Consider the following 13,687-nt stretch of genomic DNA (forward strand, 5'->3'; position numbering starts at 1 on the left):
AAGCAGTCTTCTGTTCGGAGGTCGACTAACCTAATTGATAGCCATCTTAGTCCATTGCGCCAGCGCCAATCGCCAATTTCGCTTTTGGCTAATCCATCCGTGTTTTTTGGGGCTATTTTGCACTAAAGCATCCGCCCGACAGGGATCCCCGGGATTGTTACATCGTACGTGCATGTATTAATTGCGGCCACACATGCAGTGGGGCCAGTCCTAGAGGAGACTAGAATGTTAACCGAGACCTTCGGTCCTTTTGAGGGCCTTTTACTCTATCGCCGGAGAACTCCTGAGATCAACTCTGCCCTGAGTATCATTTCAAGGATTCCCTCTCACCACAGCTGTGCCTCGGTCAATCAACATGGGCTCTGAGATCGATTGGTCACTGCGTCCCTCTTATTCCCCGGAGCAGCTGGCCCGGTACTTCGACCGGATTGAACTTCCTCAGAAGTACCGAGAATCACCAGTAGTCAAGGCTGGGCCCGGTGTCGACAATGAGTCCGCTCTGGCCTTCCTGGGGGCACTACAGCGCTACCAACTGGCAGCGGTGCCATTTGAAAATCTCAACCTTCACTATTCAGTTCACCGTAGCATTTCTCTAGATGCTCAAAAGGTCTTCGAGAAAATCGTGGATACGAAGTCCGCTCGAGGTGGTTACTGCATGGAGAATAGCACACTATTTGGGGCCGTTCTGCGCAGCCTTGGATACAATATCACCTCCGTGGGAGGTCGAGTCAATGAAGCTGCACAACCCATGTCGGCTTCCAAAAACTGGAGGGGCCCCAAGTACGACGGATGGTATGATTTTTTTTAGCCTTCCATTGATTGGTTCGTCCAAACACTGATTAGAATTTAGGAACCACATGGTCAACCTCGTTACGATTGGAGAGCAAAAGTACCTGATCGACGTTGGATTTGGTTCCAATGGCCCGCACCAGCCCGTTCGCCTGGCGCAGAATTTGGAGTTCAGCAACGTCGGTGACCAGTCCGGGCGACTGCTCTATGCTCCCATCCCCCAGCACACTGGCAAAGGTCAAGCTCTTTGGCAGTACGAAATGCGTAACGGGGGCGGGCCATGGATCCCCGCCTATTGCTTTACGGAGACGGAGTTTCTTCCGGAGGATTTCGCAATCATCAACTACTTCATGAGCACTAGTCGGGAGAGCTGGTTTACTTTTCATGTAGTGTGTGTCCGAATGCTCCTGGACGACGAAGGCCAGATCGTGGGTGATCTGACACTGTTCAATGATGTGCTGAAGCGTCGCCTGGGAGCTACCTCTGAGGTGGTGCAATCCTTCAGCTCCGACGAGGAACGCGTGGTTGCTCTAGAGAAGTATTTCAGGATTCCTATCTCGTTGATGGACAGAGAGAGTATCCGCCACACCATTTCAGAGATTCTATAGGCTTAGTCTAGACTTTAGTTCGCCGAGTTATCCGCACTATCATTATCGTTTGGTCGCACCATCGCGCCCGAAAATCAAATCCCTGCTCATTCGCAAGGATGTTGACCTGATGTTCTCCGAAGTAACAATCGGATTATTACCCGCCCCTTAATAATTACCACGGCAAGCGATTATGGCCTATCTTTTTAGGGGCCAGGCATTATTATTGCAGTTGTAACAGACCAAGAATGATTGATTGGGAAGCTTGAAGCAATGTGACCCCGTCCCTATAGACCCACACCGCACTTTAGTGATTCGCGATACGATGAGGGAAGTGTCCGGCCTCGCAGGATTTGCAGAGATCTTCGGGCCATCGGACCGATTCGCTTACAACGAACTGCTCGATCCCCTAAACTCCCAACAGCTATTGTGTAATATCAATCGCTTGACTTTTCGGTGGAACCATCTTCACGTCGATGTGGGCAATCGTGCAAATGATGCAACAATCCTTCAACAATAATTAATAGGGGTGTCGCGCGATATGAGTCGAGGGCTGCGCCGTGCAGGCAGTTTTCCTGCACTTCATGTTTTGGAAGGATTTTATCCTAGCAAGGCGCGCGTCGACCCCTGCAGCCTCCCAATAGCGGGAGAGGACTTAGAGTTTCCGTAGTTGGTACAGGCCATGGCCGCTCATTCGAGGGCGAAGTAAAACCATGGGGATTGGTGCTAGGGTGACCCACATTCTGATCTGCTCAGTAAAAGGTCACACATAGTACTCGGCCCAAACCTTTCTTTCTTCCCATAGGTGACTTAAGGACACCACGATCCTGCCTGTTCGGCTCAACCATTTTGCACATACCTTTCAAAGCATGAGTGGGAACTCCACAGGAGCACCAATGGTGCCCGATCATGTAGACGAGATTGCCATTGCGACGCTCTATCTCGTGGTGATGATGGTCATTTCTGTGCTGATACGGCTCGCATTTCGATTCTACATGCTTCGATCGTTGCGATGGGATGATGGGACTGTTTCCATTTCGCTAGTAAGTTTTCCTCCATTTGACTCCCCTCAAATGTCGAGAGGATTAACACCGGGATGGGCAGATCTTTGCTATCGTCCAATCCGGTATCATTTACGCAGGAACAAAGCAAGGCTTTGGAAAGCCTCAAACAATCTTGAGTGTGGACCAATTGAGCTCCGTGGAAAAGGTAATTTGCTCTTCCAGAGAGCATGCAAACGTCGCTAAACTTCCCAGGATATTTACGTATCTAACCTCTTCTACGTCCTGGCTCTGGGCCTCGCAAAAATCTCAGTCTTGCAATTCCTCAGCAAAATATGTGTCAACAAACTGCACAAACAGATCTGCTTTTGGTCAACAATATTAATTATAGCTTGGATGATCGCAGTGTTTTTTACTCTAGCCTTCCAATGTGGAGTGCCCAACCCTTGGACGATTAACAGCGCCCATTGCATTGACATTGTGAGTTTACTTCCCACAAAAAGTCTACAAATCCAGAACTGTACTAATATCTACATAAATAGTTCGATTTTTGGGCTGCCATATCCCCCATCGACATCCTAACCGAGGCAATTATTTGCGTCCTCCCCATCTACATTGTCAAGCCCGTCCAGGTCGTCTTCGCAAAAAAAATGACCGTCGTGGGCGCTTTTGTTTTCCGCTTCTTGTATGATTAGTTCCTGGTCACCACCTCTTGCTCAATCAACTAATCTCTTAGTGTTATTATCACAACCATCATACGCCTTATCTATATGAAACGTGCCTCCTCATCCGCAGACATCGGTCTATACTCCTTTGAAGCCACCATCCTGACCCAATTAAACCTCTGCGTCAGTCTTATGACTGCCTGCATTCCATGCTTGAAGCCATTCCTCGACGCCTTCGACAGCGGAATGCTCAAGGTGTCGATGCTGAAACGCGCCACCGGGAATAACAGCAACTCATATGGCAATTCATATGCGTTGGGAAGTATGGGTCGAGGAGTGAAAGAGTCTGTGACGCGGTCTCGGTATCTGGAAGATGAACAGGTGCTGGGAACCGCAGCTGCCGCTTTTGCGGTCACGGCTCCTGGAAGGCCATTGGAGAACAACTCTCTCAGAATTCATAGGACAGATGAGTGGACCGTTCAGTCTGAGAATGGTAAAACCCCTTCGGTTGACGAGAATGAGGCCTCGTCGAACGGGAGTGGAAGCCGATATGGTCATCATGCATTGTGATGAGCTTCTGGGTATTATAGATGTACAACTTAATGACGGTCAGGTATTATCTTTTTTGTTTTTCCTCACAACCTCTGAAAAATGTACCACTAGATTATGCAAGTTGTTGAATCTTCGGGCTATTCAGTATTCTCCGGCGATTTGCCACATAGTATAAATACCCTTTCGTTTTAAAACAAAGATTGAGCTCAATTCAATAAGTTATGAGGGGACTATATGATGCCACCGTTCAGTATGCATAAATCTGCCGTTTAACACGGTGGATCGAGACGACAAGCACAAAATTGTCTCTGCGGTATCCAAGCCCTTTCAGCGATAGCCAGGCCCACCTCGCCCTGTTGAATTTAAGCGAAAATCCTAGACTCCCTTTGCTCTGGAAGCTGCCTGAGCACTTCTTCCATCCTGACATATGGCTTAAACTTCAAAAATTTATCGCTGCAATGTATTGTCGAGAGATTGGCCTGCGAGTCCAGTGAGTCCTTTTGAACAAACGATGCGTGTGGTCGGCGTATGTCATCCCACAACTTCAGCAGACTTGGGATTCTGTCGCGGCTAGAAACATCCGCAAGGATGACGCTGAGACCCTCCACATCTTCAAGGGCTTGGTTTGTTGCCTGTGCTTAATACGGTGCCATGGCGTGCGCAGCATCGCCAATTAGCATGGTCCGGCCCTTGACATAATTGGGCAGAGGCTCTTGATCGATCACAGGGAATACCTCTATCAAATCGGATTTGCTGAATGCGCAGCTATTCTTAGCTTTACGAAACGCAGTAGTGTGGAATATAAAGCTTGTCACTAACCTGAAGAGCTCTAGAAGCCAGTTAGGGAATCCATGAAACTCCTCCACCATATCCTTTGCGATAGCTTCAGTGCTCCCAGATGATTTAAGATGGGCTAAAACCTTAGGGCTTGTATTGGGGACACCGCAGACGAAATTCATCAGCTCGAGCTCACGGCAGGGATAGATGACCATGTTGCGGTTGCCCTCATCGCCCGCAGCAATGATTACTACGAAGTTACCCTCGTTGAAGGTGAGTATATCTGGCATTTTACCATCCTGGTTCCTGAGGACATCCATAGGGAGAACAAAGCGGTACACGCAGAGCCCGCACGAGGCAGGCTCTGGGTGTGAAGGTGGTATAACCACTTGTCGAACTTTGGAATGGATGCCATCGGCGCCTATGGGTGAAGAAGGTTAATTGAACCGTTGTCACATAGCCGAATTCATTCGACTTACCAAGTATCAAATCCACATCTACAGAAGACCTGTCTGCAAACTTCACAACCCCAGCCTCTGGGTCAATGTCCACGATGTGACTGTCGTAAATCACCTGGATAGGCTCCCCTTCTTCGTCCTCGCTGATTACTCTGCGTAACAATGCGTCCTTTAGATCCTGTCGATGCACAAACCAGAACCCAGTCTCTCCATCTGGTGGGAATGCCACTTTGCCTTTGCTCATCGGCTCCTCCTGAATATTGTATGTTCGATACCCAGCACCTATCACCCCGCGGACCTCTTCTCTAGTGATACCCAGTTGCTCCACGATGGAGGTGCCATTCGTTTGGAGCCCAAGAGCCGCAGAAGATTCCTTCCAATCTGCACCACGGAGCTCGTAGACAGTAATGACAAACTGGGGGTGTTTTCGAAGAAAGGCAGCTGCTGCAAGGCCAGCGATTCCACTGCCTATGACAGCCACGCGGAGTTTGGGAGGGGATATGGTGTCGACAGTCATGCTGATGATCGCGGGATCAGAATCGGGGAGTGGATCAGGCAAAAGGTTCCTTCACTAGGATCGAGAGGGGGCCGAAAGGGTGCTGTCGCATCAACGCGGGGCATTTAAAAGGTTCGGGGCTCAATCACATACACTAAAAATAGCTGCATATACGGCCGGATCTCCTTCTCACCCGTAATCCCTGCGGTCGAGTTTTCACTCGCTTCATATCACTATTCGGCGCCCTGCTTAGCATTGTAGCATTGGTTATTCACCTTGTTGATGTGATGGCTGGCGCAAAACACCGGCGAGAGGTTTCCTCGTCTTTACACACGGTAAAAGCGACGCCGATAGTAGCTTCCTCTACGGCTGAATTAGCTCCCGTCCAATTCTCCCTGGGCTACTGACAAAAAGCCTCAAGACACTGTCTTTTAATGCCCTACTCCGTTTACGTATCTTGGCGAGATGGCCATTATGGATAGATGCTACTAAATAGGAAACTGAATCAAGCATAGAAGGAGTAATGTTGGCGTCAGCAACGATTGTAACATTCAGGATACTTAAGGGGTTCCATCGCCTATTGATTGTTCATAAGAACACCGCAGCCCTGCATCTTATGCTTTCTGAGATTTCATAAAGTCGATGATAGCCGGGACATCTTCGATCAATGTCGGGCCTACAGGCATCCACCCCAACCGCTCCCTTGTCTTTGTGCTCGAGGCCTCATTATCAGCTGTGGAGCCAAAATGAAACCAGCCGAAATGGTCTTCCACTTCCTCCGCTGGGATGCTGACTACAGGAATATTCAGCTGCTTCCCAACCTCAGTCGCGATGTCCTTCAGTGGCACACCCTCTTCGGCCACCGCATGGAAGATGGAACCAGGCTTTGCCTTCTCCACTGCCAGCCGGTACAGTTTAGCAGCGTCGTCGCGGTGGCCAGCGCACCAGCGGTTATGGCCTTCGGCGACATAGGCCGAAACACCCTTCTCCAGTGCGACGGTGACAAAAAGCCCCATGAAACCCGAAAGACCAGGGCCGTGCGTGGTGGGTGGCAGGCGTACGACACTGGTGCGCACGCCTTGTTTGGCAAAGTCGAGACAGACTGGTTCGGAGGCGCCGCGGGCTGCAGCCATCGGGTTGGTCATATCGGCCCCATCGTCCTCGTCTCCCAACTTGCCGCGTGCCAGCATCATGGTGCCCGAAGTAATGACCAGGGCGCGGTCACCGTCCGCGGCAGCCAGGACGGAGCCCATCGCAGTGATGGCAGCCCGATCCGTGGCACAGGAGCCCGCGTAATCGGCGAAGTTGTGGACGAAGGCTAGATGAATGACGGCGTCACACTCAGAGGCTCCCTTCTTGAGGACTTGTAGGTCCTCGATGCTGCCGCGCAGGGCCTCAGCGCCTTGACCCTTCAACTGCTCGACTCCCTTGTCGCTGCGAGCTAGGCCGAGGACTTCGTGACCAGCGGAGAGAAGTTCTTTGACGACGGCTGAACCGATGAAGCCGGTGGAACCTGTGACGAAGATACGCATAGTGAAAGCCGACAATAGAGGGCGAGCCGAGAGACAAATGGGTTTCCGTACAAGTTCAGGGTTCTGATTGAGTTTGGAATGAGACGGTCTGTTCCTGCACCCTCAGTAGTAGACCTGCCTTCGCTTTATATACTTCGCCTCTTACAGTAGTCACGGACTTAACGGAAACTTCATGTGCGACTGCATGTCAACCCTGGAGGATTGATCCAATATGTCTGCTCCATTAGGATATCATCTCGCAAAGCGACCGTCCAACATCGTGAATAGAGCCAATATTGACCAATCATCGGATTCTAAACCCGAGCAGAGGCAAGTGTGGGTCAGCGGGACTCGGGCCAAGCGTTGATCGAACAGGCCGGAGATTGTGCACGGAGATAGGGGCAGGCCGTCTGCCGACGTTCTTGTCCGTCAATTCTCCTCGTAGGCAGCCCATCCAGATATCCAAGTGCGCCAACAAACAGTCTCTCTCTTTACTCACTGCTCACGTGAATTGAGTACTGACAGTCAGTCCTCTTACATCTGGTGGTCTTGGCAGTCCACCTTCGTGCAAATCCGTCATGGATTCGGATGTCCCACCGAACGAAAAGAAGCGCGACAGTAAACGCAAGTCGCGCTTTGGCTGCCGAAACTGCAAATTGAGGAAATTAAAGGTAACCTCAGCTATACTCCGCCCCTCACAATTGACCGTCGGGCTAAATGAAGAAAATGTTTACTTTCTAGTGTGACGAGACGAGGCCCCGTTGCATGAGATGTCGTACGTACGGCGTCCTGTGCAACTTCGGGGTCAATGTGCCCGATCTGCAGCCGCTCTCTGAGGAACTAGTGAGGCAAGCAATAGGAAAACGATCTGGATTGCCATCACCGCTGTCAATTATCGGCAATGCCATATGGGCTGACGATGGATCAACATTTTTCATGCTAGATCTGCATGATCAAGCACTTTTCAACCGGTTTCGATACCGGACCCTATACTCTCTTGGTGACTCTGCAATGGTCGATATCTATGAAAATCATATGTTACAACTCTCTTTCACCGTGAGTCCAATCAGCCCAAAGACAACTTCTGAATTGTACTGAGGCATGTGTTGTAGTGTCCTTTCTTGATGCATGGTACACTGGCGGTGACAGCTGCCCATGATCGCTATCTTGGCGTCACGCCGACCCATCGTCGTCGTTCTTTACGGGAATCTCATCACTGGTCTCAATGCACACTTTTGTTCAACAAGTGGTTGAGCCAATCTATCAAGGAAGAGCACAAGGACCCTCTCTGGGCCACTGCTGGCTCTCTTGGTATCCTGACCTTCTCATCCATCAATGCTCGTGTTCCAGAGGAGGCATGGCCTCTCGGGACGCCCGACCCTTCCGATCTAGAGTGGCTAAGGCTAGGAAATGGCAAGATGGCACTGTGGCATCTGGCGAATCCTTTGCGGCCGAACAGTGTCTTTCGTACTATGTCTGAGACCTTCGCATATATGCACCAACCCTTACCGGTGAAAGGCACCGATGGCGTCTCAGCCGAATTAGTGCAATTGTGTGGGCTTGACGAGTCATCAACTTTGGGAAACAATCCTTACTTCACGGTAGTACATGGCCTCTCACGGCTATTTGGATTACCAAAGGGCAAGGCTTCGCTAGGAAGAGTCCTAATGGTCTTAAGCCATATGAATGACGAGTTTGAAGCCTGCTTACGGGAAAAAGACCCTGTGGCGCTTCTGTTATTATGCTTGTGGTACACCAGAGCTCGTGAAAATAAATGGTGGATTGACCTTCGCGCTAGATATGAACTGCCAGCGATTTGCACCTACTTGCAGCGATATTATACTGACAACAGTGCCATCCAGACACTTATACCTTGGGACAAAATAATGGTCTCCAAGTAGCCAGGCATACTGAACGGACTTGAGACCATTTTCCAAGACCAATTTAGCTATTACAATAGACAGGGAAGCGAGGATGGGAGATCAGAGTGGGAAGGTGTTGGCTTCAAAGGACGCCAGAATCCACCGCCTCAGCATAAATGCAATTTGTTACCGGAGACATCTCCCAAAGAAAAAACCGCGAAGCCAATTCAAACGCCAACCCATCACATTCCCATGTATCCCAATGTATACCTTTCCTTAATCCATATTATTTATATACAATACCCATGATGAGCCTAAAAGAAGTATACAAATGATCATAGTTCCTCAGCTAAGGAGATATAGTGACCATTATAGGAGGCACGGTCAATTGCGGCGGTGTCTGAGGCCGCTCAGGTGTCTGCTTGCGCTGCTGCTCACAAGAAGCAGATGCAGGAGCAGCGGCTTCTTCGTCCACAGGGCTGACAGAATTATCGTCCCTCGAACCTCCCCGAGTAAAGATGCGCCGGGTAAACCGAGGCAAGGGTTGAAAAAACGCCTTGATACCGCGAGCAACAGCCCCACAGCCGTTGAGAAGTGGCTGCAGAATAAATGTTAGACTATCCACCACGGCATTGAAGACAACACCAAAATGGCGGTCTGGTATCAGACGCAGAATCACCGCCCACCCCAGACATCCAATTGCACAGATGAGGCAGATAGCCCACAGAATCCCGCTTAAGGGCGTAACACCAAAGGCCTCGCCGCCAACAAAGACAATCATGATTTGGCCGCCGACCATGATGGCGTTGATTCCCAGGAACCAATAGTTGCGGAACATGCCTTCGAATATATTGAAGCGGTTATCAAGCCGCCTGTTATTGAACTCGTTGAAGATCTGCATCCAGACGAATGTGTTGAAAACAACGGTCGAGAGCTCTTTCTGTCGGAGTTCCGGGTTGTTGGGGTCGTTATGCAGATGAGAACCAAGAAGCTTGTCGCCGGCAAAGTAAAGCATGAACGTCACGCCGAGTTGGTATATCGCTTGTCCGAGGATCATCTTCCACATCGTCAGAGTGAAGAGCGAGTCCCGTTTAGAGACGGGCTTGCGGTCGAGGATTTGCTCTGTTGGGGCGTCGGTTGCGAGCGCTAGCGCAGCAAATGTGTCCATGATTAGGTTGACCCAAAGCAGTTGCACGGCGTTCAGGACGCTGTTGTTTGAAGAACTGTAGACAGATGATACAAAAGTCAACACCACGGCGGTGATGTTGACTGTGATCTGGAATTGCAGGAACTTGGCCACGGCGTCATTGACGGCTCGGCCCCAGGCAATTGCGGTCACGATTGACCGGAAGTTATCGTCCAACAGGATGATCGAACTTGCCTCCTTGGCTACCTCTGTTCCAGCCACACCCATAGAAAACCCAACGTCTGCGGTCCGAAGAGCTGGCCCGTCATTGGTGCCATCGCCCGTCACGGCGACGGTCTCCCCGAGAATCTTAAGCCGCTCGACGAGAATGCGCTTGTCCTCTGGCGAAGACCGCGCCAGGACCTGGAGATTGGGAATCACCTTGTCCATCTCCTCATCTGTCAGTTGCCGGAACTTGGGGCCTTCCATCACTAAGCCGTCCTCGGTCTTGATGCCGCAGGACTCTGCAATTGCCGTGGCAGTGGCGACATTGTCCCCCGTCACCATTTTAACCTGAACTCCAGCCGTATGACACTTGCGGATTGCAGCTGGGACTTCAGGCCGCAGAGGATCCTGGATGCCGACGACACCAACCCAGGTCATATCATGGAAGACATCATCAAAGCTGGCGGCAGATAAGTCATCCTCCAAGGTCTTGGCCTCTGTCGGTGGCCAGTTTGGAAAGTCCTTATACACGATGCCGATTGTCCGCAAGGAACGCTGGGCGTATCGGTCAATTGTTGCCAAGGTTTCTTCTCGGTCTGTCCCAGAAAGCTGCTCGGTCGCAAGGCTTTTCTTTGACACATCGATATCTGTGATTTGGGTACTGCAAACACCAACCATAAGCTCTGCAGCTCCCTTAACCAAAAGACGGTATCCTGCGCCAGGTTCGTGGTATACCACACCCATGCACTTGCGGGAAGAGTCAAATGGAATCAATTGAAGGATATGAGCAGAACCGCGCTCGGAGACAAGGTCCATGCCAAGGTAATCGCGAGCGAGTTGGAGGAGCGCCACTTCGGTTTTGCTGCCAACGAACTCCTTCTGCCCGTCTTTGTCTTCCTCGAACGCTGTGGAGTTCAAAGCAACGCTTTTGACAATCAAGTTCCGGACTGGTGCCGAGAACCCCTGGGAAATTTGGGATATAGTTGCCGACTTCTCAGTATCAGAATCATCTGGCGAGTGGCTGAAACGTTGACCCGGTCCCCAGGTCCCAGCGACCACAGTCATTTTGTTCTGGGTTAATGTTCCCGTCTTGTCGGAACACACGACGGTTGCATTTCCCATGGTCTCACAGGCACGTAGGACGCGAACGAGGTTGTTCTCCTTAACCATGCGGCTGGTAGCAAAAGCTAGAGCTAGCGTTACTGCTAGGGGAAGACCCTCTGTGAAAGCATCCATGTCAGCGACATTAATGAATCTTGGAAGATAATTATTTACCTGGAATCGCGACAACAATGACGGTGACAGCGACAATTAGAATATCTACGAACTCCTTGCCCTTGACTGCAGGGTTCGCCGGGTTATCCGAGAGATGGGCGATGAACCGAAACAACAGCACCAAAAAAAGAATCGTGGCAGCACTAACCGAATGTCAGTAAGAAATACAATATAAGGCCAACAGTTATAAACTTACCCCGAACCCACATACCCAATCCAATCCGCCAACCGGCCTAGCTTCACCTGAAGTGGGGTCGGGTCGTTGGATGTCTGCAAAGACAACATAATCCGACCATAAGAGGAATACGGCCCGACGCTGGTGACCAGATATGTGCCAACGCCTTCTAAAACTTTGCTTCCAGAGATCATGAACGGATCGAGTCGTTTTGTTGCAGTGTCATCGATGATCCGCTGCCATACTTCGTGGCCATTAATCTTTTTCATCTGGTCCGACTCGCCCGTGGCAGAGGACTCGTCACACTTCACGCCGTGGCCGGAGATCAATACCCCGTCAGCGGGAATGGAATCGCCCGGCTCGAGGTGGAGGATATCGCCAGCCATGACGTCGTAGATGGATATCATGGTGACTTTGCCTGAGCGGACGGCTTTGACTTCGCGGTCGTTATTCTGCAGAATCATTCTGTTAGCGTGTTGATTGAACAGTAATGAGAAGGATAGCCTACCCGCTTGTTGAGTTTAGCAAACTGTCTTTCTTTCTGCCAGTCATTGGCAGCAGTGACGACAGTAACGATCAAGATGGCCACGCAGATAGCAACGCCTTCCACCCAGTCGACGCCCGTTCCTCCGTCGATGGTTTCATATATACCCAGAGACAAAGACACGATGGCCGCAATGGTCAGCAATATAATGATCTTGTCGTTATATGCCATCCAGAACAGCTTCAAGAACCCAGTTGATTTCCGAGTCGGCAGTCTGTTCTGTCTGAAAATACGGATGCGATCTTCGAACGGTGAACCTTCACTCCCTCCTAAACTTTGCGTTGGATCTGGTTCTGGAAGAGGCTGAAGTTTGTTGATAGAGGCCGATCGTTTCCCCCGAGAAGTCGACAATGGGTTGACCTGATCAAATTCAACCCTCCCTTCTAACCTCCGCTCATCAACTGATAGCCCAGCATTCAGATCCGTTCGCAGCCCACGTTCCAATCCATGCAGCCCACCCAGCGCATGAAACGCAGCGAGTGACTTTGGATTCTGCATTTTATTCAGCTGGCCTGGCGAAAATGCAAATCGGTTATCATCAACTCGGAAATCATCTTTATTTCGAGGATCCGGAGCCAATGCTTCAGAGAGTGACACATCGTCATAGTCGACTTTAGAATCAACATCCACATAGCCCGGGTCTACCGAGTTGGCTCGAGATCGAACCATCGTATCCGCCGACGACGCGAACGAGCCCGAGCGCGGACGCAGCGTGGCGCCGTCAATAGATAGCGACGGCCGATGAGATGCATAGGCATGTTGAATTGTTAGAAGTGCTGGATCAGGTGGGGTTGGAGTCGAGTTCCATGCCATATCCGGGGCATGATAGGAGCTCGCACTGGGGTCTAGTTCTGTTGACCCGGACATGAATGATGAGGCTGTTGCTGATGATGATATGGACAGGCCTCGTTGCTGCATTTTTTGGGTATTTTAGCTCGGAGTGTCGGTTAAGCTGGGAGGCCCTATTTTGCTTTGCTTACCTGTCTGCCCGAAGGGCCCGCCACTGCCACCGGGCTTAGCAGGGAGCCTGAACTCGGAGGGGGTTTATTGTTTGAATCCATGGCTAAAATAAAACAGCCACAATACCCAATGTAAAAGACGAGACAGAGATCACAATAGATATGGTGTCTCCAGTCCTTATTCACAGGGGATGGTGAGCACTCCAGCAGTTAGGTAACTATATCAGATCGGCCAAAGGGGCTGTGTAGATGCCCAGAAAGCGCCGAGGAATGAGAAACCAAACTCTGACCATCCCATAGCAAAGAGGGGTGTGTTGCCTATTGCTGTTGCAATCTTGCGAGGAGCGATGCCAAGTACAAGCCAAGAACAGGGGCGAATTTTAAAGTCCAGCGCTTGACAGTCCAACCCAAGATGGTCCTTTAAAGGCTAGGCTTGAAGGGCAGTGCTAGATGGAGGCGGATTAAGTGGATTCAGCGGAGAAACCGTAACGCTGGGGATGATGATGGAGCCCAGGGAGGCAACACCACAGGATATGGCAATGGGCACAGCCCTCTCTCGATTTTTCCGTCTCTGCGGGTCTAGATCTGCGAACCCTCGTTTTCAGGAGAGGTGTCTAATGGGGTTGGCTAGATGGCTTGCGGGTAAAGGAAAGGGGCCTGTCTTGTAAAATAAGCTAAAGCGAAG

At 50.7% G+C, this 13,687-nt stretch overlaps 7 protein-coding genes across 7 annotated transcripts; 4 read left to right on the forward strand and 3 right to left on the reverse strand.

The window, feature by feature from the left end:
* Nucleotides 1-355: 355 nt before the first annotated feature.
* On the forward strand, nt 356-1,397 carry N7510_002134 (arylamine N-acetyltransferase family protein; the record flags this gene model as incomplete). Its single annotated transcript, XM_056974061.1, has 2 exons — nt 356-792; nt 851-1,397. 2 exons carry the CDS (start codon nt 356-358, stop codon nt 1,395-1,397), a joined length of 984 nt encoding a protein of 327 aa, XP_056839178.1.
* A 1,750-nt stretch (nt 1,398-3,147) lies between these two features.
* On the forward strand, nt 3,148-3,612 carry N7510_002135 (uncharacterized protein; the record flags this gene model as incomplete). The annotated part of the gene is made up of 1 exon (XM_056974062.1): nt 3,148-3,612. The coding sequence occupies one exon, from the start codon at nt 3,148-3,150 to the stop codon at nt 3,610-3,612; it is 465 nt and encodes a 154-aa protein (XP_056839179.1).
* A 620-nt stretch (nt 3,613-4,232) lies between these two features.
* N7510_002136 (uncharacterized protein) lies at nt 4,233-5,346 on the reverse strand (the record flags this gene model as incomplete). Its single annotated transcript, XM_056974063.1, has 3 exons — nt 4,233-4,347; nt 4,414-4,792; nt 4,851-5,346. The coding sequence occupies 3 exons, from the start codon at nt 5,344-5,346 to the stop codon at nt 4,233-4,235; spliced, it is 990 nt and encodes a 329-aa protein (XP_056839180.1).
* Nucleotides 5,347-5,939: 593 nt separating this feature from the next.
* Nucleotides 5,940-6,857, reverse strand: N7510_002137 (SDR family oxidoreductase; the record flags this gene model as incomplete). The annotated part of the gene is made up of 1 exon (XM_056974064.1): nt 5,940-6,857. The coding sequence occupies one exon, from the start codon at nt 6,855-6,857 to the stop codon at nt 5,940-5,942; it is 918 nt and encodes a 305-aa protein (XP_056839181.1).
* Nucleotides 6,858-7,414: 557 nt separating this feature from the next.
* On the forward strand, nt 7,415-7,934 carry N7510_002138 (Zn(II)2Cys6 transcription factor domain-containing protein; the record flags this gene model as incomplete). Its single annotated transcript, XM_056974065.1, has 2 exons — nt 7,415-7,507; nt 7,578-7,934. 2 exons carry the CDS (start codon nt 7,415-7,417, stop codon nt 7,932-7,934), a joined length of 450 nt encoding a protein of 149 aa, XP_056839182.1.
* Nucleotides 7,935-7,960: 26 nt separating this feature from the next.
* Nucleotides 7,961-8,737, forward strand: N7510_002139 (uncharacterized protein; the record flags this gene model as incomplete). The annotated part of the gene is made up of 1 exon (XM_056974066.1): nt 7,961-8,737. The coding sequence occupies one exon, from the start codon at nt 7,961-7,963 to the stop codon at nt 8,735-8,737; it is 777 nt and encodes a 258-aa protein (XP_056839183.1).
* A 310-nt stretch (nt 8,738-9,047) lies between these two features.
* pmcB (putative calcium-translocating P-type ATPase(PMCA-type)) lies at nt 9,048-12,961 on the reverse strand (the record flags this gene model as incomplete). The annotated part of the gene is made up of 4 exons (XM_056974067.1): nt 9,048-11,269; nt 11,325-11,467; nt 11,521-11,951; nt 12,008-12,961. The coding sequence occupies 4 exons, from the start codon at nt 12,959-12,961 to the stop codon at nt 9,048-9,050; spliced, it is 3,750 nt and encodes a 1,249-aa protein (XP_056839184.1).
* Between the last annotated feature and the right edge of the window lie 726 nt (nt 12,962-13,687).

Source organism: Penicillium lagena, assembly GCF_028827675.1.
Source record: "Penicillium lagena strain IBT 129212 chromosome Unknown utg000001l_segment0_segment0, whole genome shotgun sequence".
NCBI classification, from domain to species: domain Eukaryota; kingdom Fungi; phylum Ascomycota; class Eurotiomycetes; order Eurotiales; family Aspergillaceae; genus Penicillium; species Penicillium lagena.